This window comes from Euprymna scolopes, chromosome 22 (assembly GCF_053919585.1).
Source record: "Euprymna scolopes isolate OS-2025 chromosome 22, ASM5391958v1, whole genome shotgun sequence".
Classification (NCBI taxonomy): domain Eukaryota; kingdom Metazoa; phylum Mollusca; class Cephalopoda; order Sepiida; family Sepiolidae; genus Euprymna; species Euprymna scolopes.
The window spans coordinates 84,726,047-84,753,502 of NC_136503.1; the positions used below are offsets into that span (position 1 = coordinate 84,726,047).

General features: G+C 33.9%; 1 protein-coding gene across 2 annotated transcripts in view; it reads left to right on the forward strand.

Moving 5' to 3' along the window:
- Positions 1-27,456, forward strand: part of LOC145243535 (mannan endo-1,4-beta-mannosidase-like) — a 78,455-nt gene that overhangs the window by 37,864 nt on the left and 13,135 nt on the right. For both annotated transcript variants that reach the window (XM_080106508.1, XM_080106507.1), the window contains exons 4-7: positions 2,869-3,054; positions 6,704-7,133; positions 21,723-21,876; positions 26,145-26,216. In XM_080106508.1, coding sequence (XP_079962634.1) covers positions 2,869-3,054; positions 6,704-7,133; positions 21,723-21,876; positions 26,145-26,216 — 842 coding nt within the window. The remainder of the gene's footprint in view (positions 1-2,868; positions 3,055-6,703; positions 7,134-21,722; positions 21,877-26,144; positions 26,217-27,456) is intronic.

Sequence of the window (27,456 nt, forward strand, 5' to 3'; positions counted from 1 at the left end):
TAGAACTTGAAAAGTATGGGGCTAGTTCAGCTGAGCATTTCTTAAATAGTATAGCAGGGATGAGATCAGGCCCACATGCCTTTGAGGTGTCTAAGTTTTTTATGATATCGCGGATATGAGAAGGAGTGATTTTTACATCATCTAATGTGGTTTCAGTCCGTAATTTGGGAAATTTGAGAGGGAGTTGTTTGTGGGTTCTAAGGTGGACTTGGAGGCGAATCGCCGGGCAAGCAGTTCCGCATTCTCTGTTGCCGTGCATGCAACTTTCTGGTTGTTGGATAGTAGGGAAATTACTAATTGCCCTTTATTCACTACACTATTATTATTATTATTATTATTATTATTATTATTATTGATTTTCCATTATTAAATGACTTAAAACTAATTGCAATTATGCATATTTTATATAATCCTATATGCACATGATAACATTGCTAAGAAAGGCGATGAATTAGTTTGGCAATAATACATATGTAGCAAATAAAAGACGGCACAAAAGCCCAGATTTTACAAAGGCGTAACATTTATTTACAGCTTGTTTACGCAAACGACAAACACATAAATAAGCCAAATATATGAAGATAAACCGTACATTTCAATATATTTGTCCAAATCCAAATAGACAGCACAATTCTATAAAAGTAAACATTATGTGCTAATATGATTCTATGAACTGCCCTATCCACTGCCAAAATCATGGGGAATGTTAAGTTGTGAAATGATTCACAAAAGAAAAAGTGACGAGGAAGTAATATGGTAAAGCGACAACGAGGAAGCGTGAATCTATTGAACTCACTAGTGCCTAATAATTTGTTTGTTTCTGCATAGTCAGCAGAAAGTGGCCGAGAAAAAAAAACAAGCAGGTGTAGTCGATTTTGCTTATAAGCTGGACTGGCTAAAAGAAAGACCGTATATCTAGGATTTTCGGTCTAAAGTAAATATATTTAGGAGACGAGCGTATTAGACATAAATTGGGTAGATTGGGTAGAGGAATGAGGAGAGGTATGAGACTGGAGACAAAGTAAACAAGCAGACCAGTTCGAAGGTGTTGTGCACAATAGTTAACCTTAAACTGAGATTCTGTATTTGAAAGACTAGAATTTCTCAGATGTAGATTCTAGTGGCGGGGTCCCAACGACAGTCACATGCAAAAATACGCCCATTACAAACAAGTTAAATACAAAACGTATACGTCAATGTTTGTAATTTTTTGTAAGTCTGCACTGCTTTTTATTTTTGTATATAACTTGTAAACTAGTACAGGCGCTTTTGACAATCGCCAATACAAGGGACAATATTGCCAAAACAACAGGATGAAGGGTAAGGCACAAAGGTTGCGGATCAATGACGGCCAGGAAGAACATCACAGTTTTACAAGGCATTTACTTTAATTTTTACAAAAAAAAAAAAAAAAAGTGTTTTCTGTTAGCAGTTTTTAAGAAGAATTATGGTTTTTATTCTCGACATGTTCGGACGAAAGTTGCTGCCAGATCTCAGGTTTGCAACGAGATTTGGGGATTTCTTTTATTAGTAAGCCCCTTTTTTTATAAAGAGCATAATTCTATCCTGTAATAAGATGACTCAGGACCTTACTGTAACACCAGTCGACCGAAAATTACTTTAGAAATTTCTCCAATAACTTTTCCCAAACTTTCTCTTTGTCTCTGAAAACCGAGAAAGATTTAAAAAATGTAAACACCATGTTATATAATTTGTTTTATTAAATAGATAAAATAAATTACCTATTTTTTCTGAAACTTTCGATAATATTCATCATTTTCAAAGAAGAATTTTCTGTTTTAATCTATTTTGCTGGTATTAATCGCGAGGGGTCACCCATTCGGGAATACAGCAAAATATATGCTCCTGCTTGTTGGCGAATATAAAATAAAGTCCGAATCCGATGGGTTTTGTGCTACAAGTTCAAGCGCCTCCAAGTATTTGAAGCCTTCCGCATCAGAATCTCCTAATTTTTTATCATTGGCAAAATGATGCCATTCATGCCCTTCCCCCTTCACTCGTTTAAGAATAACTACTACTGCACATTTGCAAATTCCAAACTCCATGTTTATGTCTTCACTCCATTGCTGTACAGTTTTAACCAGAGAGTAAATTTCCTTTTCTGTTTTGCCAATTTCATGTCGTCCATAAATAACACGTGGCTGGTCTTCGGTCTATTCATCTCCAGTTGGTATCCCATCATTTTCTCTGTTAGTACATGTGTCAATGGTATGAGTGCTGTTATGAACAGAATTGACGAAAAGGAATATCATTGGAAAATATCGCGTCTTATGTTGACTGTCCCTAATAGTTTCCCATGCTCATACTTTTCCCTATAAACTCAATTATATTTTCAGCCACCCCTACCATTTTTAACGTCCTGAGTACCCACGAATGCGGCACCATATCATCATCTGTCGTCGTCGTCGTCGTCGTCGTCGTCGTCATCATCATCATCATCATCATCATCATTGTTGTTATTGTTGTTATTGTTGTTATTGTTGTTGTTGTTGTTATTATTATTATTATTATTATTATTATTATTATTATTATTATTATTTCTTTGTTCGTCAAGCGAGTCTAATTATTATAGGGAAACATCCCTCATGGTACCTCACCTTTTGAGATTTATCCTCTGGAGACCATATCTTTTTCATTTTCAGCAGAATTACTACTACTATTACTACTACTACTACTACTACTACTACTACTACTACTACTACTACTACCGCTAAATTACTGAATGAGTTGATTCTACTTTTGTTTTACTTACATTTCCATAAAAAAAAATAAACGAATCAAATAAAAAAAAAAAACTGGCGTTCATATTTTTCCTTCTCCTGAAAATATTCTCCTTTTTATTCTTAGCAGGCAGCAGACTTTATGTTCGCGACGGACATTTCCACTATCGGAACGAAATGGTCTTTTTGTCGGGTGTTAATCAGGCGTGGATCAATTACGCGCAGGATTTTGGTAATAATAATTTTAAAAAGTCGAAATCGAAATTTTATGAAACACTGAAAGCAGTTCAAGCCGCAGGTGGAAATTCAATCCGTGAGTATTCGATGCTTTTTATAAAAGCAAAACAAACATAAAGGCACACATAGACACAGAAAGCGAGGTGTATAAGTACACGAGAAGAAATGAAGTCTCCAAAAAACAATTTTGCATCACTTTTATAGCACCTTACAAAGATTACAATCAAGATATGTTAATTAACACTATGTCTAGAATCCTTATTCCAATTTTGATCGAAATCCAGAACATGATTTTTATTCAAGACAATATATTATGTGTTTATATATTTTTATAATCTTTTATATTTTCATATTTCATGATATTATAAAAAGATAGAAACTTATTTTTTTTATATTTTTATATGTTTTTATATTTGTATGTGTTTTTATATTTGTATTTTTTTTATATCTTTATGTTTTATATTTTATGTATTTTTATATTTGTATGTATTTTTATATATGTATATATTTTTATATTTGTGTGCGTTTTTATATTTTTTAATATTTGTATATGTTTTTAAATTTGTATGTGATTTTATATTTGTATGCGTTTTATATTTTATATGTTTTAATATTTGTCTGTGTGATTATATGCGTATGTGTTTTTATATTTGCATGTATTTTTATATTTGTATGCGTTTTTATATTTTATATGTTTATATATTGTATATGTATTTGTATTTTCCATGTTTTATATATTATGTGTTTCTATATTCTGATAGGTTTATATATTGTATGTGATTATATATTTGTATGTGTACATATCGTTTTATGGGTTCATATATTTTTATGATTATAAATTTTTATATGTTTTTACATTTTATTTTACGTGTTTTATTTTTTTGCAATATTTTCAATGGTTTTAGGATGTTAACAGGAGCACAAGCCCTAATTTGAAAATTCAAAATTTTCAGATTTGTATTAAAATTCATTCATTTCTATTTCGTCTTGATATCAATTAAGCTTAAGTGTTGCATAGTTTTGGTGTTTTTTTTTAAGATAACGGGTACATATATACAGGATAGACGATGATGAGAGAGAGAGAAGTAGATGACATTTATACAGCTCTGGAGTCTTTCTTATAACATATATTAGCTAGGGTTGAGATAGGGGATGCACACTCTTGGGAGAGTTAGATAAAGTTCATAATAACGATGAGGATGACAAAGTTCAGATTAAGGATGTTTCACATATTACCTTTTGCTGTTGAATGATGACACGACACAGCTTTACAAAAACATGATGATAACTTCTTTATTATCAGATCGACCGGTAAAATGATGATGACGTCAAGGAATTCAAAGTCGTACTACATGATTAAACGTTCTCCCTTCGCTTCTAAAGGGACCCTCCTCTGATCATGTCAGCTCTGTCGGACCGACTCTGCTGACTGTTCGATCCGGACTCGACTGCCTCCGATCTTCCTGACTGCTTATCCTAGCTCCTATTATCGAGAATTCCTTTTTCTATGACGTCAGACGTGTGGTTTCAAACGTGACCCACTCACGTGGCTAGGCACCGTTCTCCAAAACACGCTTCTGCACAAAGAATTCTCACTAACCTATTTTTTTTTAACATAACCTAATATCTTGTTGCATAGGGATAGGGGCATATTTAAGATGACGGGTACATATATTCGATGGTGATGAGGGAGAGATAGAAAACATTTATACAGTTCTGGAGTGTTTCATCTTATAACATATATTAGCGAGAGTTGAGATAGGGGATGCACATTCTTGGGAGAGTTAGATAAAGTTCATAATAAGATGAGGGAGACAAAGTTCATATTAAGGATGTTTCACACATTACCTTTTGCTGTTGAATGATGTCACCACACAGTTTTACAAAAACATGATGATAACGTCTTTATTATCTGATCGTTCATTTTTATTTGATGAAAATCATGTGCGTCTTAAATTATTCTCTTTGGAAAATTAATTTTATTCATCATCGTACAAGAATTCTTTTAACCGAAATAAAAAAAAAAACGAAATTTCTGTTCACTTATCAGATCTATATTACCATCCAAACGGTTCAGTGCTTTTTAAATCAATTAATACATCTATATGATTATAAAACTCTGTGGGCCGTGCGCCTTTGCTTTAACCTTGTCTTCGACAATCGGCTGATGTCATCTTTTAAAAATGGGATTACAATATATATATATATATATATATATATATATATATATATATATATATGTGTGTGTGTGTGTGTGTGTGTGTGTGTGTGTGTGTGAGTGTGTAGTCATCCACATACGCTACTGTTCCGCTGTATCACAGCTCATCAGTGGGGCTAGACAAGCAACTACCTACAGCCAGGATCGAAACTCGACCGCCAAAACGACAGTCGGAGCTCCTAACAGTTCCGCCATTCGGCTGCTGTTGTGCGGGCAGTGAATTAACAATGTTTTGACACAAATACACACACACACACACGTATGTTTTGGTTTCGCTTTTAGCTAAAGTCATTATATATATATATATATATATATATTAGTTTTAATCTCACTACATTATGTAACGTTCGTACTGTCGCAGGAACAAACAAAAATAAATAGGAAAGAAAACAAAATCCAACTCGTTATTGTTTAAATTGCAAATGAAATGCATTTATTCGTGGTTCTTCCGAAACCCCACATTTCATTATATTTCCAAAGTCTTTTCACACACAGATGTGCTTTTTAAAATTCTCTGTTGTCGCCACTTCATGCTGCCGCTAGCCAACCATTTCTCGCTCTCGACTTTCACACGTCCATCTTGTCCGACTGCAGCTTGCTTCTCTTTTCGCCAATGTGGTGTAGTTTCCTCCTTTTTTCTTGTGACGCAAGCTCGCACACACTAGCTAATTTGCATACGTGCTTTAACAGTTGCTGCTACTGCTAATATTTTCGCTATCCGACTAACCTCCTGCTGCTACTGTTTTCCTTACACGCGCCCATACACGCGCGCTCTGTTACAAATATATTGGATTCAATGTAGTAATCAGTAGAGAATTGTTTTTATAATAATAAATACGCAATCTTCATTAATCAAAATATCATATTTAAGCGTATCTTACCACCGAGCAACGCCCGATGATCTGCTAGTATTATTTAAATTTCAGTTTATTTGAACGTGTTTTTGCGGGCTTAATATGAGTACAACCCCATTTTAAAATTCACAGTTGCATTAAATTTGATCTATAGATACTAAGTTACTATTTAAGTAAGATTCCCCGAATTTCAGTTTTTTCTAAATAATCCCCAAGCTTTAAGTTTTAGGCATTTTCTAAACTCAAAATTATTTAGTAGATTTTGGTGAAAACTGGAATAAGAATACTAGATATAATATTTAATATCACTACGTCTTAATTTTAATCCCCGTAAGGCAGCATAAAAGTGGTGCAAAACAGTTCTGCTCGGTGAATTAACTTTACTTGTCTCACTAGCAACTTCCTGTCTCTGACGTAATGCCGGGATACGTAAATCTTCCTCGACTTCTAATGGAAAATTGCACTTAATTTTACTTAACGTGGAACTTTCCTATTCTAATCGTATTTTCACACATTAAGATCTAATTATTATACAGTTAAATTGAACAACAACAACAACAACACCAAAAAAAATAAAACCCAAACAAACAAACAAACAAACAAACAAACAAACAAAGCAAACGAATACTAACTTGAATTCTTTTTATTGCTAGGCATCTGGCTACACTGTGGAGGTGAAAGTACACCCTATATGACGAATAACGGCATGACGATCAGACTAGATGTTCGAAACACCTTTATTAATGACGTACGCGAATATTTGTGGATGGCTCGGCGACTCAACATCCTTGTCATTTTGGTTTTGTGGAACGGAGCGTTGCCAATTGGAAGGCAACACTGGAAGTTGCAGGGACTTTTTAAAGATGGCGTGAAACTTCAGTCTTACATCAGTCGGGCCCTGAAACCTCTAGTGGCAGCTCTCAAAGATGAACCGTCGCTTGGTGGATGGGAAATTATCAATGAACCCGAAGGAGTCCTGAAACCTTACGTGCCAAGCACAAATCCGTGTACCGATACGCTTAAGTTACTTTTCTCCGGGGCTGGTTGGGCCGGTCATGAATTTACAATGAGTGAAATACAAAGGTAAGTCCGATTTGATGAGGATCTGTGGCGTGGTCACTGGCTTTGGTAGAAGTCAGTTTGGAGAGTCTTTGGGTAAAGCCTAGAACTACACAGACCTTTAATATGAATCTTGATATCTAATCAACCACAGATCTCTCGATGCATATTAAAATATAATTGTAGCTTCATCCTGTTATATAGTTTAACAGTGTTTTCGGCATGTGTGCATTTTAGGTTTTGAGAACATTTTTTGATTTCAGTTTTGAAGAATTCCAAGGGGTGACAATTCAAGAAGTTCTTAAAGTTTATAACTTTTAATGGTTATTTTGATTTATTACGACAGTTTAATTCTATAAAATTTCGTTCGTTTTTTTTAAGTCATACATTTTCATTCATTTCAGAATTTTATTTTTACTAGAGAAACTGTTTATTAAAAAGTTATCTATTATATAAATCTCACCTGTCTTTTAGTGTGTATGTATGTACGTATGCATGTATATATTTATGTATGTATGTACGTATATATGTATGTATGCATGTATGTATGTATGTATGTCAGGTCATGTCATATGCTAATGGTACCATGTAACCCAGTACTACCTGCCTCATGGTCGGATCACTAGCGACTAAATTGGTTACCCCACCAAACTTGTTTGGTGAGGAGGGTGGCTAGTCTCCCTAAAGGATTAAAAACAAGACCTTCCGAAGGGCGAATGGACCCTTTTTCGGGGTCAACGGCCAACTAGCACTGTGTGTGTTTGTGTGTATGTATGTGTGTGTTGGGGTGGAGAGGACTCCCGTAAGCTGTGATGAAGGCAACCTTTCTGGGAGAAACAAATCTCTGATTTAAAAAACCATAAAGCGGAAGACCAGTATCCGCATTAAGCTGGTCTGCAGTTTAACTTGTTGCTTGCTATCTTGCTCTTGCTTGTTGCTGGATCTCAACATTTTGAACCGAGAGAGAGACTTAGCTGTCGTACAAAGCTAAGACTCTGTAACATCATCTGTGTATAGATACTCCCTCAGGGATTTGTCTATAAAAATGGTCCTGTTGCGATGGAAGTAATTTTTGGGCTCATTGACTTTAAGTGTCTGAGGGAGTGGCACTCGTCTGAAAAGACATTGCACTCATCATCATGTATGTATGTCTCACTAAAACATTCGACACACGCGACCAACACTGGCGAAATTAATATCGCTTGAAAGCTCAGTTTCTTGGCCGACAAATATCCCAAAATTCATTAATTCTTTCACCGTTAACTGGGCCGTTTCCTACAAAGAGGGGTCAATTTTTTTCGTCGACATTTTTGCAAAGTCATTCACGCCTAGCGACATCGATGTACGCATGAAACATGTTATTTCGAACGCCCGTCACAAGTCGCGTGGGCGAGATGACTAAACGGTTTCCTCTTAGCGTTACAGCTTCGAGCCTGTCTGGCTCCTTACTTTTTTGAGCTCGCACGGGTACTCGCTGCTATTTTCATTTTTCTTGGGGGTGGGTGGGGTTGAAACATTTTTTTAGGACTCCATTAATAAATACCATTACTATAAAACTTATTTAACGACGGGTACCCCGCTAGTTTTCATATAAATTTCACCTGCCTGTTAGTGTGTGTATGTATGTTTGTATGCCTCACTAAAACTTTCGACATACGTGACCAACACTGACAAAATTAGTATCGTTTGAAAGCTCAGTCTCTAGGCTGACAAATATCCAAAAATTGGCCCAGAACATTAATACCTCGTTAACTGGATCGTTTTTTACAAGAAGGGGTCACTTTTTTCGTTAACAATTTTGCAAAGTCATCAAAATGACTAACCTTAATTTGAACGGCGGCGACATTGTATGTCGCGCTGGGCGCGGCGACAAAACGGTTTGCTTTTTTTCACTTGCTTTTCCTCTTAGCGTTACAGGTTCGAGCCTGCCTGCATGCTTACTACTTTTTTTTTTTTGCACTCGCACGTGTACTCGCTGCTATTTAGAATTTTTAAGGGGTTTGGTCATTTTTTTAAGGTTCCGTTGATCAATACCCTTACCATAAAACCTCTTCACACCCAGGCAACGCCGGATACTCCCGCTAGTTTTCATATAAATACAAAAAATGTCTGCTGTAATTTATTTCGATATTCTAACTATTTTATAAAAACTAAAAATATTTTAATTCAATAAATGTCTGAAGACAATGTTTTGTTTTGTGTTATTGTTAAGTTGTTTGTTTTGCTTTTACCAATACGTTATGCGAAACTTTAATGTCATTGAGTTGTCTCCCCTTGGAATCTTAAAAAATAAAAACAAAAATATTGTCCTTCGAACCTAAACTGCACGAGTGTTGAGTTTTCTTAATTTATAAGTTAAGTGTTTAGCAAAGTGTAATTTACAGACAATATTTGGACAAAACCGCAATTTAGTGACCTGAATATAATGCAATGAAAATTCGTGCATAAGTGATCACTCTATGGTAAAATGTTAGGTAGATGGTGAGACAACATGATCAGTAATGGTGGAATATTTGTAGGACTAGATTATTAAAGAGGAGGGCTCAACAGGAATTTATTTACATTAGAATTGAAAACAATCATGCTAGAGTCAGCTGGGAAGCAGCCCTACGATATTGTGTTCAACAGACTGGAAATTCTAGGAAAGAAAATTTACTCATGATATTTTCGTTTAGTTTTAGGCACAGATCGAGAGAGTGAGAAGTTTTTTATGATTGTTGTAGCTAGACATCATTTGTTGAAAAAGTTTTTACAGGGAGAACTATAGATCGGAGCTCAGTCGAGTACCTACCATAAATGTAACGATAGAGCGGAGACGTCTCTTCTGTGAGAAAGACTAAGGACGGAGGCGAAAAGGTTGTCGGCGACTAAATTTCAAAGATGGTTTTGTACCCTGCATTTTCCTGAAATATTTGCAAATGAGCAACCATTTCGAGTTAAAATACATTTAGCATTACACATGTAATGTTAAGAACAATACGCTTGTAATGTTAAGAACAATACGCTTGAAATGTTAAGAACAATACGCTTGTAATGTTAAGAACAATACACTTGTAATGTTAAGAACAATACACTCGTAATGTTAAGAACAATACACTCGTAATGTTAAGAACAATACACTCGTAATGTTAAGAACAATACACTTGTAATGTTAAGAACAATACGCTTGTAATGTTAAGAACAATACACTTGTAATGTTAAGAACAATACACTCGTAATGTTAAGAACAATACACTCGTAATGTTAAGAACAATACACTTGTAATGTTAAGAACAATACACTTGTAATGTTAAGAACAATACACTCGTAATGTTAAGAACAATACACTTGTAATGTTAAGAACAATACACTCGTAATGTTAAGAACAATACACTCGTAATGTTAAGAACAATACGCTTGAAATGTTAAGAACAATACACTTGTAATGTTAAGAACAATACACTTGTAATGTTAAGAACAATACACTTGTAATGTTAAGAACAATATGCTTGTAATGTTAAGAACAATACACTTGTAATGTTAAGAACAATGCACTTGTAATGTTAAGAACAATACACTTGTAATGTTAAGAACAATACACTTGTAATGTTAAGAACAATACACTCGTAATGTTAAGAACAATACACTTGTAATGTAAGAACAATACACTCGTAATGTTAAGAACAATACACTCGTAATGTTAAGAACAATACACTCGTAATGTTAAGAACAATACACTCGTAATGTTAAGAACAATACACTTGTAATGTTAAGAACAATACGCTTGTAATGTTAAGAACAATACACTCGTAATGTTAAGAACAATACACTTGTAATGTTAAGAACAATACACTTGTAATGTAAGAACAATACACTTGTAATGTTAAGAACAATACACTCGTAATGTTAAGAACAATACACTCGTAATGTTAAGAACAATACACTTGTAATGTTAAGAAGAATACACTTGTAATGTTAAGAACAATACACTCGTAATGTTAAGAACAATACACTCGTAATGTTAAGAACAATACACTCGTAATGTTAAGAACAATACGCTTGTAATGTAAGAACAATACACTCGTAATGTTAAGAACAATACACTTGTAATGTTAAGAACAATACGCTTGAAATGTTAAGAACAATACACTCGTAATGTTAAGAACAATACACTCGTAATGTTAAGAACAATACACTTGTAATATTAAGAACAATACGCTTGAAATGTTAAGAACAATACACTCGTAATGTTAAGAACAATACACTAGTAATGTTAAGAACAATACGCTTGAAATGTTAAGAACAATACACTCGTAATGTTAAGAACAATACACTCGTAATGTTAAGAACAATACACTCGTAATGTTAAGAACAATACACTTGTAATGTTAAGAACAATACACTCGTAATGTTAAGAACAATACACTCGTAATGTTAAGAACAATACACTCGTAATGTTAAGAACAATACACTAGTAATGTTAAGAACAATACACTCGTAATGTTAAGAACAATACACTAGTAATGTTAAGAACAATACACTCGTAATGTTAAGAACAATACGCTTGAAATGTTAAGAACAATACACTCGTAATGTTAAGAACAATACACTTGTAATGTTAAGAACAATATGCTTGTAATGTTAAGAACAATACACTTGTAATGTTAAGAACAATACACTCGTAATGTTAAGAACAATACACTTGTAATGTTAAGAACAATATGCTTGTAATGTTAAGAACAATACACTCGTAATGTTAAGAACAATACACTAGTAATGTTAAGAACAATACACTCGTAATGTTAAGAACAATACACTTGTAATGTTAAGAACAATACACTAGTAATGTTAAGAACAATACACTCGTAATGTTAAGAACAATACACTCGTAATGTTAAGAACAATACACTTGTAATGTTAAGAACAATACGCTTGAAATTTTAAGAACAATACACTCGTAATGTTAAGAACAATACACTCGTAATGTTAAGAACAATACGCTTGTAATGTTAAGAACAATACGCTTGAAATGTTAAGAACAATACACTCGTAATGTTAAGAACAATACACTTGTAATGTTAAGAACAATACGCTTGAAATGTTAAGAACAATACACTCGTAATGTTAAGAACAATACACTCGTAATGTTAAGAACAATACACTTGTAATGTTAAGAACAATACACTTGTAATGTTAAGAACAATACACTCGTAATGTTAAGAACAATACACTCGTAATGTTAAGAACAATACACTCGTAATGTTAAGAACAATACACTTGTAATGTTAAGAACAATACACTTGTAATGTTAAGAACAATACACTCGTAATGTTAAGAACAATACACTCGTAATGTTAAGAACAATACACTCGTAATGTTAAGAACAATACACTTGTAATGTAAGAACAATACACTCGTAATGTTAAGAACAATACACTCGTAATGTTAAGAACAATACACTCGTAATGTTAAGAACAATACACTCGTAATGTTAAGAACAATACACTTGTAATGTTAAGAACAATACACTTGTAATGTTAAGAACAATACACTCGTAATGTTAAGAACAATACACTTGTAATGTTAAGAACAATACACTAGTAATGTTAAGAACAATACACTCGTAATGTTAAGAACAATACACTCGTAATGTTAAGAACAATACACTTGTAATGTTAAGAACAATACACTAGTAATGTTAAGAACAATACACTCGTAATGTTAAGAACAATACACTCGTAATGTTAAGAACAATACGCTTGTAATGTTAAGAACAATACACTCGTAATGTTAAGAACAATACACTAGTAATGTTAAGAACAATACACTCGTAATGTTAAGAACAATACACTAGTAATGTTAAGAACAATACACTCGTAATGTTAAGAACAATACACTTGTAATGTTAAGAACAATACACTCGTAATGTTAAGAACAATACACTAGTAATGTTAAGAACAATACACTCGTAATGTTAAGAACAATACACTTGTAATGTTAAGAACAATACACTAGTAATGTTAAGAACAATACACTCGTAATGTTAAGAACAATACACTTGTAATGTTAAGAACAATACACTAGTAATGTTAAGAACAATACACTCGTAATGTTAAGAACAATACACTCGTAATGTTAAGAACAATACGCTTGTAATGTTAAGAACAATACACTCGTAATGTTAAGAACAATACACTAGTAATGTTAAGAACAATACACTCGTAATGTTAAGAACAATACATTCGTAATGTTAAGAACAATACACTCGTAATGTTAAGAACAATACACTCGTAATGTTAAGAACAATACACTCGTAATGTTAAGAACAATACACTAGTAATGTTAAGAACAATACACTCGTAATGTTAAGAACAATACACTCGTAATGTTAAGAACAATACACTCGTAATGTTAAGAACAATACACTTGTAATGTTAAGAACAATACACTTGTAATGTTAAGAACAATACACTCGTAATGTTAAGAACAATACACTTGTAATGTTAAGAACAATACACTAGTAATGTTAAGAACAATACACTCGTAATGTTAAGAACAATACACTCGTAATGTTAAGAACAATACACTCGTAATGTTAAGAACAATACACTAGTAATGTTAAGAACAATACACTCGTAATGTTAAGAACAATACACTTGTAATGTTAAGAACAATACACTAGTAATGTTAAGAACAATACACTCGTAATGTTAAGAACAATACACTTGTAATGTTAAGAACAATACACTTGTAATGTTAAGAACAATACACTCGTAATGTTAAGAACAATACACTCGTAATGTTAAGAACAATACACTCGTAATGTTAAGAACAATACACTTGTAATGTTAAGAACAATACACTCGTAATGTTAAGAACAATACACTCGTAATGTTAAGAACAATACACTTGTAATGTTAAGAACAATACACTAGTAATGTTAAGAACAATACACTCGTAATGTTAAGAACAATACACTTGTAATGTTAAGAACAATACACTTGTAATGTTAAGAACAATACACTTGTAATGTTAAGAACAATACACTTGTAATGTTAAGAACAATACACTCGTAATGTTAAGAACAATACACTTGTAATGTTAAGAACAATACACTTGTAATGTTAAGAACAATACACTCGTAATGTTAAGAACAATACGCTAGTAATGTTAAGAACAATACACTCGTAATGTTAAGTACAATACACTAGTAATGTTAAGAACAATACACTCGTAATGTTAAGAACAATACACTCGTAATGTTAAGAACAATACACTCGTAATGTTAAGAACAATACGCTTGAAATGTTAAGAACAATACACTCGTAATGTTAAGAACAATACACTTGTAATGTTAAGAACAATATGCTTGTAATGTTAAGAACAATACACTAGTAATGTTAAGAACAATACACTCGTAATGTTAAGAACAATACACTTGTAATGTTAAGAACAATATGCTTGTAATGTTAAGAACAATACACTCGTAATGTTAAGAACAATACACTAGTAATGTTAAGAACAATACACTCGTAATGTTAAGAACAATACACTTGTAATGTTAAGAACAATACACTAGTAATGTTAAGAACAATACACTCGTAATGTTTAGAACAATACACTCGTAATGTTAAGAACAATACACTTGTAATGTTAAGAACAATACGCTTGAAATGTTAAGAACAATACACTCGTAATGTTAAGAACAATACACTCGTAATGTTAAGAACAATACACTTGTAATGTTAAGAACAATACGCTTGAAATGTTAAGAACAATACACTCGTAATGTTAAGAACAATACACTTGTAATGTTAAGAACAATACGCTTGAAATGTTAAGAACAATACACTCGTAATGTTAAGAACAATACACTCGTAATGTTAAGAACAATACACGTGTAATGTTAAGAACAATACACTCGTAATGTTAAGAACAATACACTCGTAATGTTAAGAACAATACACTTGTAATGTTAAGAACAATACACTTGTAATGTTAAGAACAATACACTAGTAATGTTAAGAACAATACACTCGTAATGTTAAGAACAATACACTCGTAATGTTAAGAACAATACACTCGTTATGTTAAGAACAATACACTCGTAATGTTAAGAACAATACACTCGTAATGTTAAGAACAATACACTCGTAATGTTAAGAACAATACGCTTGAAATGTTAAGAACAATACACTTTTAATGTTAAGAACAATACACTTGTAATGTTAAGAACAATTCACTCGTAATGTTAAGAACAATACACTTGTAATGTTAAGAACAATACACTCGTAATGTTAAGAACAATACACTCGTAATGTTAAGAACAATACACTCGTAATGTTAAGAACAATACACTCGTAATGTTAAGAACAATACACTAGTAATGTTAAGAACAATACACTCGTAATGTTAAGAACAATACACTCGTAATGTTAAGAACAATACACTCGTAATGTTAAGAACAATACACTTGTAATGTTAAGAACAATACACTTGTAATGTTAAGAACAATACACTCGTAATGTTAAGAACAATACACTTGTAATGTTAAGAACAATACACTAGTAATGTTAAGAACAATACACTCGTAATGTTAAGAACAATACACTCGTAATGTTAAGAACAATACGCTTGTAATGTTAAGAACAATACACTCGTAATGTTAAGAACAATACACTAGTAATGTTAAGAACAATACACTCGTAATGTTAAGAACAATACACTCGTAATGTTAAGAACAATACACTCGTAATGTTAAGAACAATACACTAGTAATGTTAAGAACAATACACTCGTAATGTTAAGAACAATACACTTGTAATGTTAAGAACAATACACTAGTAATGTTAAGAACAATACACTCGTAATGTTAAGAACAATACACTTGTAATGTTAAGAACAATACACTTGTAATGTTAAGAACAATACACTCGTAATGTTAAGAACAATACACTCGTAATGTTAAGAACAATACACTCGTAATGTTAAGAACAATACACTTGTAATGTTAAGAACAATACACTCGTAATGTTAAGAACAATACACTCGTAATGTTAAGAACAATACACTTGTAATGTTAAGAACAATACACTAGTAATGTTAAGAACAATACACTCGTAATGTTAAGAACAATACACTTGTAATGTTAAGAACAATACACTTGTAATGTTAAGAACAATACACTTGTAATGTTAAGAACAATACACTTGTAATGTTAAGAACAATACACTCGTAATGTTAAGAACAATACACTTGTAATGTTAAGAACAATACACTTGTAATGTTAAGAACAATACACTCGTAATGTTAAGAACAATACGCTAGTAATGTTAAGAACAATACACTCGTAATGTTAAGTACAATACACTAGTAATGTTAAGAACAATACACTCGTAATGTTAAGAACAATACACTCGTAATGTTAAGAACAATACACTCGTAATGTTAAGAACAATACGCTTGAAATGTTAAGAACAATACACTCGTAATGTTAAGAACAATACACTTGTAATGTTAAGAACAATATGCTTGTAATGTTAAGAACAATACACTAGTAATGTTAAGAACAATACACTCGTAATGTTAAGAACAATACACTTGTAATGTTAAGAACAATATGCTTGTAATGTTAAGAACAATACACTCGTAATGTTAAGAACAATACACTAGTAATGTTAAGAACAATACACTCGTAATGTTAAGAACAATACACTTGTAATGTTAAGAACAATACACTAGTAATGTTAAGAACAATACACTCGTAATGTTAAGAACAATACACTCGTAATGTTAAGAACAATACACTTGTAATGTTAAGAACAATACGCTTGAAATGTTAAGAACAATACACTCGTAATGTTAAGAACAATACACTCGTAATGTTAAGAACAATACACTTGTAATGTTAAGAACAATACGCTTGAAATGTTAAGAACAATACACTCGTAATGTTAAGAACAATACACTTGTAATGTTAAGAACAATACGCTTGAAATGTTAAGAACAATACACTCGTAATGTTAAGAACAATACACTCGTAATGTTAAGAACAATACACTTGTAATGTTAAGAACAATACACTCGTAATGTTAAGAACAATACACTCGTAATGTTAAGAACAATACACTTGTAATGTTAAGAACAATACACTTGTAATGTTAAGAACAATACACTAGTAATGTTAAGAACAATACACTCGTAATGTTAAGAACAATACACTCGTAATGTTAAGAACAATACACTCGTTATGTTAAGAACAATACACTAGTAATGTTAAGAACAATACACTAGTAATGTTAAGAACAATACACTCGTAATGTTAAGAACAATACGCTTGAAATGTGTAAATATGTTGAAATAGTATTTATAAAAAATTGTAATGGAATGTTCATGTTTACCTTTTGATAAAATCTACCGATTTGTTCACCTGAGACAAGACATATTGCCACTTTGACGTAAAGGGTTACTAGTTTATACCATGTTTACAGGTGCCTATGTAAGGAGATGAGCGAGATGTCGGCTTACATTATATTTAAACTTCTGCATGTCAGTACAGCCAGAGAAACAGGAAGCAGATTGACCGTGAAAAAAGTAAAACTAAAGAAAAAAAAATGAAAACATAGTTTCACAAGTAGGTAAATACAACAATAATAATAAGAAGAAGAATAAGAAGAAGAAGAAGAAGAAAAGAAGAAGAAGAAGAAGAAGAAGAAGAAGTATTCATATTGCACGAAAGGCTAACCCAAAACCTGAAGAGATGTATACAGGAAAGCAAACGTGCCAGGTTGGATGACAAAAGGTAGAACCACACTGATATATAAGGATACAGAGAAAGGAACGACCCACAACAACTATAGGCCAATCACGTGCTTACCCACTATGTGGAAAATACTAACAGCACAACTGAGGGAATAAATCTACTACTCCTTGAATAATTGTGGACTTCTCCCCGAGGAACAGAAAGGATGCTAAAAACGAAAAAAGGGGGACACAAGATCTGCTATATATAGATCCAAAGATCCTAAAGGAGGTAAAAAGAAGGAGATAGAATTTAGCCATGGCATGGATCAACTACAAAAAAAGCGTACGACAGGATCCCCAAGCCTGGATAATAGAATGCCTAAAAATGTATAAAATACCAAGCAGTATCATCAACATGATAGAAAATGTAATGAAAACATGGAGACTGGAACTGACAACTGATGGACAACACATAACAGAAACCAACATACAAAGAGCCATCTTCCAAGGAGATTCGTTATCACCATTACTGTTCATCATAACCATGAGTCCCCTGAACAGTATACTGAGAAAGTGCCAAGCCGGATACAAGTTCTCCAATGCAGATGAAAAAATGAACCACCTGATATACATGGATGATTTGAAACTTTTTGCAAAAACCAAAAAGGAACTAGAGACACTAATAAACACTGTCAGGATCTTCAGCCAGGATATCAAAATGGAATTTAGTATAGAAAAGTGCGCACTACTAGTTATAAGAAAGGGGAAACTGGAGACGACAGAAGGCATGGAACTACTCAACTAAATAGATATGAAGGCACTAGGGGAATAAGATGCCTATAAATACTTGGGAATCTTGGAAGCAGACATCATGAAAGAGAGAATTGGAAACGAATACCTGAGGAGAACAAGAAAACTTCTGGAAACGAAATTATATAGCAGAAACTTACTAAAAGGTATAAATACATGGGCAGTATCACTAGTAAGATATTCTGGACCGTTTATAGGGTTGACTAAATAAGAAATGAGACAACTCGATCAGAAGACCAGAAAACATGACCATGCACAGTGCACTACACCCAAAGGATAATATTGACAGACTCTACATGAAAATGAAAGACGGCGGGAGAATGACACACACACACACACACAAAAAAAATAATAAAAAAATACATAATGCAAAATACCAAAAGGATAATTATGGCAGCAAGAGACACAGAAAAAAAATCAACAAAACAGAAAACAAAGAGACAAAGGATAAAACGAGAAAAGAGAAATGGGAAGAGAAGCAACTACATGGAAGATTCATAAGAATGACAAAAGATGAGATGATGAAAACACCTGGATATGGATGCAAAAAGGACACGTAAACCGAGAAATTGAATCCCTAATAACTGCAGCACAAGATAACTCGATAAGAACCAACCACAACAAAGCAAAGATCGACAAAACACAAGAAAACAGCAAATGCAGACTTTGTGGACAAAGAGATAAAATGATAAACCATAATAAGAGAATGCAGCAAACTGGCCCAAAAGGAATACAAGACCAGGCACGATCAAGGCGGGAGGGCAGTACACTGTGAATTATGCAAACAACTGCATCTCAAACGCACAGACAAATAATACAAGCATAAGCTGACAACAGTAATTGAAAACAAGAATCACAAAATCCCATGGGACATGGACATACAAACGGATAAACCAATCCAAGCAAGAAGACCAGATATCGTAATAATTAACAAGAAAGAAAAGTCCTGTCAAATCGTAGACTTTGCTGTCCCAGCTGACCACTGGGTGAATATCAAAGAAAAGGAGAAACGGAGTAAATACACAGAGCTAGCCAGAGAGCTGAATGGGATGTGGAAGATGAAGAAAATCAAAATAATACCTATAATAGTAGGAGCACTAGGAACAATTCCGAAAAACCTTGAAAAAAGAATGGAAGAAATTGAAATCAGAGGAATGACTGGAAAGATACAACGAATAACAATAATGAAAATAACTGAAATATTAAGGAAACCCTTGAATGCGGTAGTTTATTACACCTGAGCCACATGCATGAGCCAGACAAACTGCTGCAGAGGCAAAACATGGAGAAGCGTTACATGGAACCAAAAACATTGAAGCTGCATATCTTGCCTCATCACCCTGGGGAGACTTGTGTCACTCAGCGTTCAGGAAACACCACAGGTTGTTTTCAAGCAGAGATCTCTGAAGACCTGTGTGAAAGCTCCTTGTGAGCCAATAATAATAATAATAATAATAATAATAATAATAATAATAACAACAACAACAACAACAACAACAACAACAATAATAAAAGCAAACAAAAAGAATGAGAAACTACGGAACTATAAGAAACTGAGGGTGGAGATTGCTAGATTGTGGAAAGAAAACTTCCATTATAGATGCGCTTGGCTCAATTCCAAATGATTTTGAGAAACAGTTGAGCTCCGTGGGAATCAAGTACACCATCACGTCAAGTCATTTCTGTTTTATGAAGTTAAGGAACATAATAATAATATAATAATAATAATAATAATAATAATAATAATAATAATAATAATAATAATAATAGTAAACCTTTTAGAAGAGAATGGGAGAAATTGAAATCAGAGGAATGGCTGGAAAGATACAACGAATAACAATAATGAAAACAGCTGAAATATTAAGGAAAACCCTGGAATGCGGAGACTAATACATGAGCCACATGTGCGGGCCAGACGAGCTACTGCAGAGACAAAACACGAAGCATTACATGGAACGAAGAACATTGAAGCTGCATATCTATAAGTCCTCCATCCCCTCCCCATTACCCAATCAACTCCCCCTCCCCCAAAGAATGATGCGAAATAATCGAGAAGTCTCAAGGAGGATGGAAAGTGAGGAGAGAGCGCTGACCAGACAGCTGCTGGATAAATGCCAAGAGAACTGGTACCTTGGGGAAGCTTATTGGTGTTCAAACTCCATCGGAGACTAGCGAGAAATCAATGGTAAGCGGCTGTTGCAATAATGCAAATTCATTTGCAAATGTTTTCGAAAGAGGTGGAGAGTACTAGAAATCTGGGGAGACTTGTTGTCACTCAGCTTTGAGGGAACACCACAGGTTGTTTTCAAGGAGAAATCCTTTATGACCTGTGTGAAAGCTCCTTGTAATGATAATAATAATAATAATAATAATAATAATAATAATAATAATGATAATAATAACAATAATAATAATAATAATAATAATAATAATAATAATAATAATAAAAACATAGTCAGCAACAAGGAGTCTACAATATAACACAGAGAATCGTAAGCTTAATAAGATTGCACAATAGAACATATTGGATGTAAAACTGAAGATAGGAAGTGAAAAATACAAATAATTTTAGGTACGAACCGATTTAAGAACAAGGAGAAAATATACATCTGAAATTTGATTGGCTCGCAGCCTTTCTTCTTCTTTTCACCCTCTCTCACATAGATGTGATGTGGCTAATCTTAGTCTTTTCTATAAATACTATTATGGCATATCTATTCTATTCTCTGCTTCCTTTGTTCTACCTCGTTTAACTCGTATCTCTAGTCGTCTTCAATATTACTTTGTTTTTATACCTCGCTATAATATAGCTTCTTATTCCAGTAGCTTCTTTCCAAAACCTTGGACTTATGTAATTCTCTTACTGACTGTTTTCTTCCTATTTTTGTCTTTTCAAGATTAACATCCATAGGCATTTCCTTTTTTACGGTAATCATCCTTCGTTCTTATTTAGCTCTTTACATAAAGTAGCTTTATGCCTTGTCTGGGGCAATTTCCATATTATAATAATTATCAGTAGAAACTGATGCTATTCATCTGTTGAAAAATTAAGTTTATTTTCTAATCTTTGTTTTTATTCAGATTTATCAATTGGCAAGCTGATGCAATTCACAAAGTTGACCCGAAATCTTTGGTGACCGTCGGTGCGTGGAGTATTCGTTCTATGACTGACCAAATGGGATGGACCAATTACTACCACGACAAATGCCTTTACGAAGCGGGAGGGCGACGCTTGGTAAGTTACCTTTCTTTTACTCATCATCAAGAACCATCCTAGTATAAATGTTAAAATGATGAAAAGGATTATCAATTGAAATGTTGAAGAATATGATTAGAGGAATCAATCAAAGGTAAAGTAACCATAAAAGGATTAATTATGAAAACAGTTTATGATGTATGTTAACACTGGATTTTAAGACGACCATGTTGTAGTCTCCAGGGAGGATGACGTCCTATAGAAGGAAAGTTCTTGGAAATAAACTGTTTTCATAGAAATTCCATTTAATGTAAGGCACACGGATAAAGAAATTAAAGTTAATTGTAGTTGTGATAGGAAGATGAGGTTTTGCCGTGACTGGAGGAACTAAAGATTGAAGCCCAGTCGAGCACTTTTCATGGAAATAAAGATATAGTGAAAGAATAGCAACACCTCTTCTGAAAATGAGTATAGAGAAGAAAAGAGATAATCGCCAACTTTATTTTGAAATCGATTCTTTTACATATCAAAGCAAGAAAGAGTATGTGGCAGGGATACGCACCTTTTCATACAGGTAGAGTAACTCTTTGTGATCTTTAAGATTGTTTCGTTATGTGAATTTTCTTGATAAAAACAACCGAAAGAGTTTGATAATTTTGCCGCCCTCTTAGTCGCTATTTTCTTGCCTCCCCAAGCAGACAGATTTAGACGCAGGAGCGGTTTTATCGTTCAATGACAGAATCTTTCTAGACTAAGGCAATTTTTGCCGCAAACCAGTGTTCCACTTTCTTTCACTGTCTTATTAACTCAGTGTTTGAGAACTTAGAATATAAACTGAACACTCGAATATTTTTGTAACTAATAAAGAAATCAAATGTTTGACCCAGGTTGACCTCCTTGGTGTGTGAGTTCTTACTGAACTAAAAAAAAAAAAAAAAAGAAGAAAAGAAATACATGAAGTGAATCATGGAAAAGTTTCGGTAATAAAGGTCCAATAGTGTTTTTTTACGCTGTTAAGTGATAGGCACACTTGGATACAGCGTACATAGTTGTTTATATAATTGATGCACTTCTCTTCTGTCCTGATTTAGCTGTAATGACTCTCTTCAGTTCAGGAATTATTATTATTTTGATTGACAGTGTCTTTGAGTTAAACGCACATATACAAATATGTGCGGTTAGGGTCCGGTGAGTGTGAAGCCCATTCAGGATCAGCAGAGTAAATGGGAACTACCCATTACCTCTGTAAATATGGCGAGCAAAAAAGTTGATTTATCACCGCCGACATTTCAAAATCCCTATTTTATTTCCTTCTCTCATTAGTTTCTATTTAAAAGTCCTGGGGCATTTACTTCGCCTACACAACCAAAGACATGATTAAATGCAAATACATGGTGAAACGATAAAAAGATCGCCCTAGAAAAGACGACATGGTTCCATTTCGGTTTGATGAAAACCGGTATTTTTTTTTACAGACTATTAGTTAGCTAGTTGTGTACAAGTTCCAAGAGCGATAGGAGCCTTTTATCATGTCTGAAAGGGACACAATGTTCAACGAGCGAGATTAGAGATGCGCTGCTGTACAACTCATGCTCTCTATCGATGCAAGTTATGAAACAGGACCATTGGCAAGCTGATTAAGGTTTAGCCTCCTGTAAATGACACAATCGTTTATCTATATTGCCACAACCAGTGTTATGATTTCGCCTATCTTTTGTTGTGAACGGAACCCGCTGTGCTTTCACAAGTTCAAATTGCAACGATGCACACACACACACACACACACACACACACACACACACACACCACACACACACACACACACACATGAGTGATCTCAGTAACGATAAGTACAGGTTTTATCGCACGACTATACAAAGTGTAAACCACCTGACACCCAATTGTAAGGTTTCGCTGAGAAACGACAACTACACAATGCGAGACAAAAATGTATGCAAATATCTCCGCTGGAGCATCTGCACAAGAAAACGGAGATCCAGTCTAGCCGCAAGTCATGGGGGCATATACCAGAAAGAATAGTTGTAAATAAGTCATACACCATCCAATATGGTGTAGGCAATCGATGTAGATAGTATAAATAGGACGATTCTATTGTTGGCATTGGTTTCCCCGATATTTTACTAGTCAGAATTCTTTCTAGAAAGACATCAAGGTTATATGAGATTGCCAACATTCTAAGTGAAAGTGATTTTTTGTGGAACGAACTGGATTCGAAATTGGGACACACAAGTTGTCAATTCGTGCTGTGAACCTCTAGACCATCATCACCTCCCATATGGCATAGTGACATGCGATCAGAAGGAGTTGCAACCCGTTAAATTCAGTGTTCTAAATGAACACTGAATTTAACGGGTTGCTGAGACAGAGAAGAGAACTAAATACCAAGGTATGATGTACTACATCAAAAGAAATTGGAATCCTAGAAAGATTTCAATAATTGTAATAATTAAAGGAGTTAATGGGTTCATAAAACACACACACACACACACACACAAAAAAAAAACAAAAAACAAAACAAAACAAAAAAAAAAACAAAACAAAACAAAAAAACGACCCCCACAAAAAACAAGCAAACCCCAAAACAATAAAACTGGCGAATATACCTTGCAGTAAAGAGGAGGTTAGTGGCAAGAACTTTCTTAAATAAAAATCAGGAATTCACTCTCTGCTCTCATGAGAGCTTGTTTTTGATTGGACAAGTCAGAATTGAAATTACGTGTTTGCTCCAATCACTGACCAACAAGCAGATAATTCAAACATCATTAATGGTGGCTGCTGCATCTATTGTTTGTTGTCGTTGTCTTTGTAACTACTGTTGTTATACCCTTCCTTCCAAAAATAAATAAATACAATAATAAAAAATGAACATTAAAAACTATTGCTATCATCAATGCTCGCGTATTTTTACTAGTTATAAAAAACTGTTTCTAAATTTTGGGGATCCGCAAGGACCCGTAGTGTAGTAGATAAAATACTTAGTAAAATTTAGTTGTATGTTTACACTCTTTTGGAGGTTGAAGGTTCAATCTCCAGTGCGGACGACACTCAAAATACAATTGCGAACTATTTGGGAATATTTGCAGTCATGGCTGACGGAACGAGAAAATGTTACCCTCGTGAATGAATGAGTTCTGTCGAAATTCCTTGCAGATTTCGGAGTTGGACAGAAAGATTTCCTGAATAACGTTGTGAAATAAACACTTAATATGAGAACAGTAGTCCGAAAAACCCAAACAATTTATATATATATATATATATATATATATATATATATATATATATATATATATATATATAAAAGTGAACGTGTCTGTGTGTCTGTGTACATTTTTCACCGCGATAACGCAATCAATTTTAAGTCTACAGATGCGAAATTTGATATACAGGGTACTGAGAGTTGGGAAAATCTTTGTAATCCGTTTTCGGCCACAAATTTGGCTGTTAAGAGGTCAAAGTTCAACGATTTGACCTTTGAGAACTCTACCAAACTTCTCCGATAATTTTGGGTCTAAACACTTGAAATTTTAGATATAAGTTCCTTAGACATGGATCTAACTTAATAACTTGATTTGATCCCAAAACAATAAATTTTAAGGGGTCATAATGGGGTCAAAGTTTAAAAAAAATTACCTCTGCGGTCTCTATCAAATTACTCAGACAATTTCTGGTCTAAACATTTGAAATTTGACATAAAGGGTATTCAGAGATAGAGCAAGCTTTTTAATCGGTTTGGGTCGAAAATTTTTAGTTACCAATATATAAATGTATGTATGTATGTTTGCGTGTCTGCCTAAAACTTCCGACAGAGGCGACGGATTTTACCAAGATCAGTATCGTTTTTAAGTTCGACTTTTCAGACGACAATTATCGAAAAATTGGCTAAAACATTAATATCTTCACCTTAAACTGGGCACTTTTTTTTACAGGGGGGGGTCGCTCTTTTCGCCAATATTTTTGAAAGTCATTCTCTCCTTTCGATTGTCTAGCCTTAATTTGAATATAAGTCACTTCCGGTTTGGCGGTAGTCGTAACAGCATAGACGTCAGATTTTTCCCCGTTCTTTTCCTCCTTCGCGGTACGAGTTCGAGCCTGCCTTCTTACCACCACTTTTTTTTTTTTTGCTCAACATACACGTCCAAACACCCGGGAAACGCCGCGCTGAGATGCTAGTACGATATGAAAACTAGGTTCTTATTACGTGTTTTCAAAAAATGAGATGCAAAAATGTTTCAGCACATTCCAATTCCAAGTTGGAATATTTAAAACTTTTATTCTTGATCTTTCAGGGATACTTGGACTTTTTTGAAGTGCATTCATACGCACCGCTTGGTTACTTCCGCGATTTTTCTCCGTTTAAGGTAAGATAGTTTCATTTATCCCTCATTAAAGAGTTTAGAAGGCGTAGCTCTGGATTTAAAAGTATACGCATCAGTTGTCAAAGAAGACACCTATTTTTTTTTTTGTGGGGAGATTAATTTACTATCAAACAATTTCAGTTTCTTGTTTTCATGTGGTGTTCACCCTTCTTTCCGTTTCCCTTCTATTGCATTTCCATACTATTCACTTATGCTAGTAACTAATGTGTATTAGTCTTTGCATTCAAGACTTTTCCTTAAAATTTCAGCCGTTTTCATCATTACTAGCTATTGCATCTTCATATCCATCCCCTGATTCCAATTTCTCTCCTTATTTCGAAGTATTGCAGAATGGTTCCTAGTGCTGTTATCTTGACTTTTTTCATCTTCCATATCCCCTTCAACTCATTGGTCAGTTCCGTGCATTATTATTATTATTATTATTATTATTATTATTATTATTATTATTATTATTATTATTATTATTATTAACTCACTAGTCACGCAAGGAGTGGTCACACAAGCCATAATACAAGATTGCTCTTTGAGAACAAATTCTGGTGTTCTCTTGAGTCTGAGTGACAACAAGTCTCTTCAGATTTCCAGTACTTTACACCTCTTTCGATAACGTTTGCAAAAAGATTGCGTTATCGCAACAGCCGCTTACCATTCATTCTCATTGGTAGCGACTATTGGTTTTCAGTGGAATTTTGGCGGCAATAAGCGACCTCAAGGTTCGGGTCCTCTTTGCACTCAATCAGCGGAGGTCTGGTCAGTGCTTTCTCTCCTCGGTCTTTCCATCCTCCTTGACTCTCATTTATTTGATGTGGTGCCAGTTTATAGTGTAACACACGCACACACACACACACACACACACGCACGCACGCACACACATACACACAGAGGGGTGATATCATACACTGATACCATTGATTCCATGTGATGTTCCTTTGCCTTTTAGATCTGTAATTGTTTCTGTGTGACCAAGTTGTGCTTGTAGTTCGCGTGTTAGTCTCTGCATTCAAGGTTTTCCTTAATATTTCTGCAGTTTCCATTATTGTTATCCGTTGTATTTTATCAACCATCACTCTGATTCCAATCTCTCCCATTCTTTATTTCAAAGTTTGTAAGTATCGTCCCAAGCACCTCTACTATTAGTCCTTGTTATTTTAACTTTCTTCATTTTCCAGATCCCTTTGAGCACTCTGGCTAGTTATGTGTGTTTGCTCCGCTTCTCCGTGTC